At 52.3% G+C, this 2,714-nt stretch overlaps 1 protein-coding gene across 1 annotated transcript in view; it reads left to right on the forward strand.

The window, feature by feature from the left end:
* Positions 1-2,714, forward strand: part of LOC309520651 (cocaine- and amphetamine-regulated transcript protein-like) — an 8,209-nt gene continuing 5,495 nt past the window's right edge. Inside the window, exon 1 of the mRNA XM_082202654.1 lies at positions 1-1,051. Coding sequence (XP_082058780.1) covers positions 914-1,051 — 138 coding nt within the window. The 5' untranslated portion in view covers positions 1-913. The remainder of the gene's footprint in view (positions 1,052-2,714) is intronic.

Consider the following 2,714-nt stretch of genomic DNA (forward strand, 5'->3'; position numbering starts at 1 on the left):
ATGGTTCTGAATAAAGGACTGCTTTCCAGAGGGACATAGGTAGTTGCTTCATACCGAAGCAGACCATTGATCCATCCAGCTCAGAATTACCTACACTGACTGGCAGCAGCTCTCCAAGGCTTCAGACAAGCCCTAGCTGAGGATTGAACCCAGGCCCTTCTGTATGCAAAGCAAGTGTTCTAGATATTCAATACAGGAGGGCATAGGGAGGGAGAGAGGGAGAACGAAGACAGATAAACAAGGCCAGGATTTCTAAGCGCTTTTGGACACAGCGACGCTCTCCAGCAATGATTAATTCTAATAATAACAGGACAGAATAATAGCAGATCATTAGGCTCAGAGACGCTGGGGGAGGCACATCAGAATCAATGGTTATTGGGCGGGGAACGAGCTAATTCCCAGCCCATTCTGCTCCCAGCAAAGCGCTGGGCCCCCGGCCAAGATGATGGATGAGGCTCTCTGCTCAATCTAATGCCTCCCGCCGCTTGCCAAAATTGCAATTTGCAGAGTAAACCTCTGATAAATAGTCAGCCAGAGGGGGGGGGGCCTCTCCCGCTTAAGCACCCCACGCAGCGCCCACCCCTGGGGGGTGCCAACAGCAATTTTGCACCCAGCTGTGCGTCTAGCTCTCTTCCCCACACCCACCCACCACTTCCACATGTCTCCCCTCCCCTCCTGTGGGGACACAGGCTGAGGGGGGGGGAACCTCACTCCCCTCTCTTCCCAAGACAACCCCCACCCCTCCGCCTGGCTCGGAAGCTGACAGGCTCGCTCGCTCTCCTGCTAAGCCAGAAAAAACAGGCATCAGACTTCAGCACTGTGGACAGCTCCTGTGGCTCTGAGCTCACAGTCTCTGTCTTGCTCTCTCTCTCAGCCCTGAGCTTTCAGCTTGCTCTTTCGGATCCTGTCCACAATGGACCGCTCCCAGTTGGGCTCAGTGGCCTTCCTGCTCTGCCTGATTTGGGCGGCACACAGAAGTCTTGTCACAGCCGGCCGGGCACCCCAAGAATTCCCGTTCAAGCATGCCTACCAGGCGCACGAGAAGGAGCTGGTGAGTAAAAGAGGCGAGGTCTGCGGGTGATCCCCGTCCGTGGGCTGCCACGGTGCAGGGGGGCAGCGGATAAATTGCACCTGGTGGGCAAGGATGCGCAGAGGGGTTCGAGAGCCCCATAGGCAACCCTCCCTGGCATAATTGTAGAGTAGAGAAGGGTCCCCCAGGGTCATCTAAGTCGAACCCTCTCTGCTATGCGGGAAGCGCAGCTTAAAAGAATTTGAAAACCTCCCAGCAGAGTTCTGAGTTAGCCCGTTCCCCCGTCAAACGGCTTTTCCCGTCAGAAAGTTTCCCCCCAAAAAATGTTTAGTCGGAAACTCCTCTCTTGTGATTTGAATGCGCTGGTTCAGGTCCTACGCTCTGGAGCAGCAGGAAAGATGCTTGCTCCATCTTCCATCCTTCGAGATATTTGGAGGTGACTATCTCATGACACCGATTCCCAAATGGTGGTACCCAAGGATATTCACCGCCAGGGCAAAACAGATGTCCGCTTAATGGATTTGTGGTATAGAGCAGAACCAGTGGGATTTGTTGCACATCCCCATACAGTGGTACATCGGGTCACAGACGCTTCAGGTTTCAGACGCTTCAGGTTACAGACTCCGCTAACCCAGAAATAATACTTCAGGTTAAGAACTTTGCTTCAGGATGAGAACAGAAATCATGTGGCGACAGCACAGCGGCAACAGGAGGCCCCGTTAGCTAAAGTGGTTGTTGTTGTTTAGTCATTTAGTCGTGTTCGACTCTTTGTGACCCCTGGACCAGAACACGCCAGGCACTCCTGTCTTCCACTGCCTCCTGCAGTTCAGTCAAACTCATGTTCGTAGCTTCGAGAACACTGTCCAACCATCTTGCCCCCTGTCGTCCCCTTCTCCTTGTGCCCTCCATCTTTCCCAACATCAGGGTCTTTTCCAGGGAGTCTTCTCTTCTCATGATGTGGCCAAAGTATTGGAGCTTCAACTTCATGATCTGTCCTTCCAGCTAAAGTGGTACCCCAGGTTAAGAACAGACTTCCAGAACGAATTAAGTTCTTAACCAGAGGTACCACTGTATTGGGGAGAAAGTGGGATAAAAAGGAGGAGGAGGAGGAGGAGGAGGAGGACCTGTCTCATAGAACTGTCTTATACAGTCAGACCATCGGTCCATCTAGTATTGCCTACACTGGCTGGCAACAGCTCTCCAGGGTTCGAGGCAGGGGACATCCCAAGCTCTCCCTAGAGATGCCGGAGATTTGAACCTGGAACCTTCTGCATGCCAAGCAACTGCTCCACAGTCCTCCTCCTAAAGAATCAAGTGAGATTTCCGGCTCCATGTTTCTGGATAAAGGGCTGAATGTAAAAAGAACATGTATTATACTGAGTCCAGTCATTGGTGCATCTAGCTCAATATTGTCTGCACTGACCACCAGCAGCTCTCCAGGGTTTTAGGCAGGGGACTATCCCAGGCTTACCAGAAAATGGCAGGGATTGAACGGGGAATGTCTACCACTCAGCTTCAAGCCCTCCAGGATGAACTCTGTGTACCTTTGGTCTGCTCCAGCAAAACACTTCTTAGGCTGATAGCCATGATTGTTAAGAATGGAGCCTCCAGTCTCAGAGGCAGTCTACCTCTGCAACCCAAAAATGGAGCTTTTCTACTGTGGCTCCCTGCACGTGGAATGCTC

The sequence above is a fragment of the Podarcis vaucheri genome (assembly GCF_965113315.1).
Source record: "Podarcis vaucheri genome assembly, chromosome: 16".
Lineage (NCBI taxonomy): Eukaryota > Metazoa > Chordata > Lepidosauria > Squamata > Lacertidae > Podarcis > Podarcis vaucheri.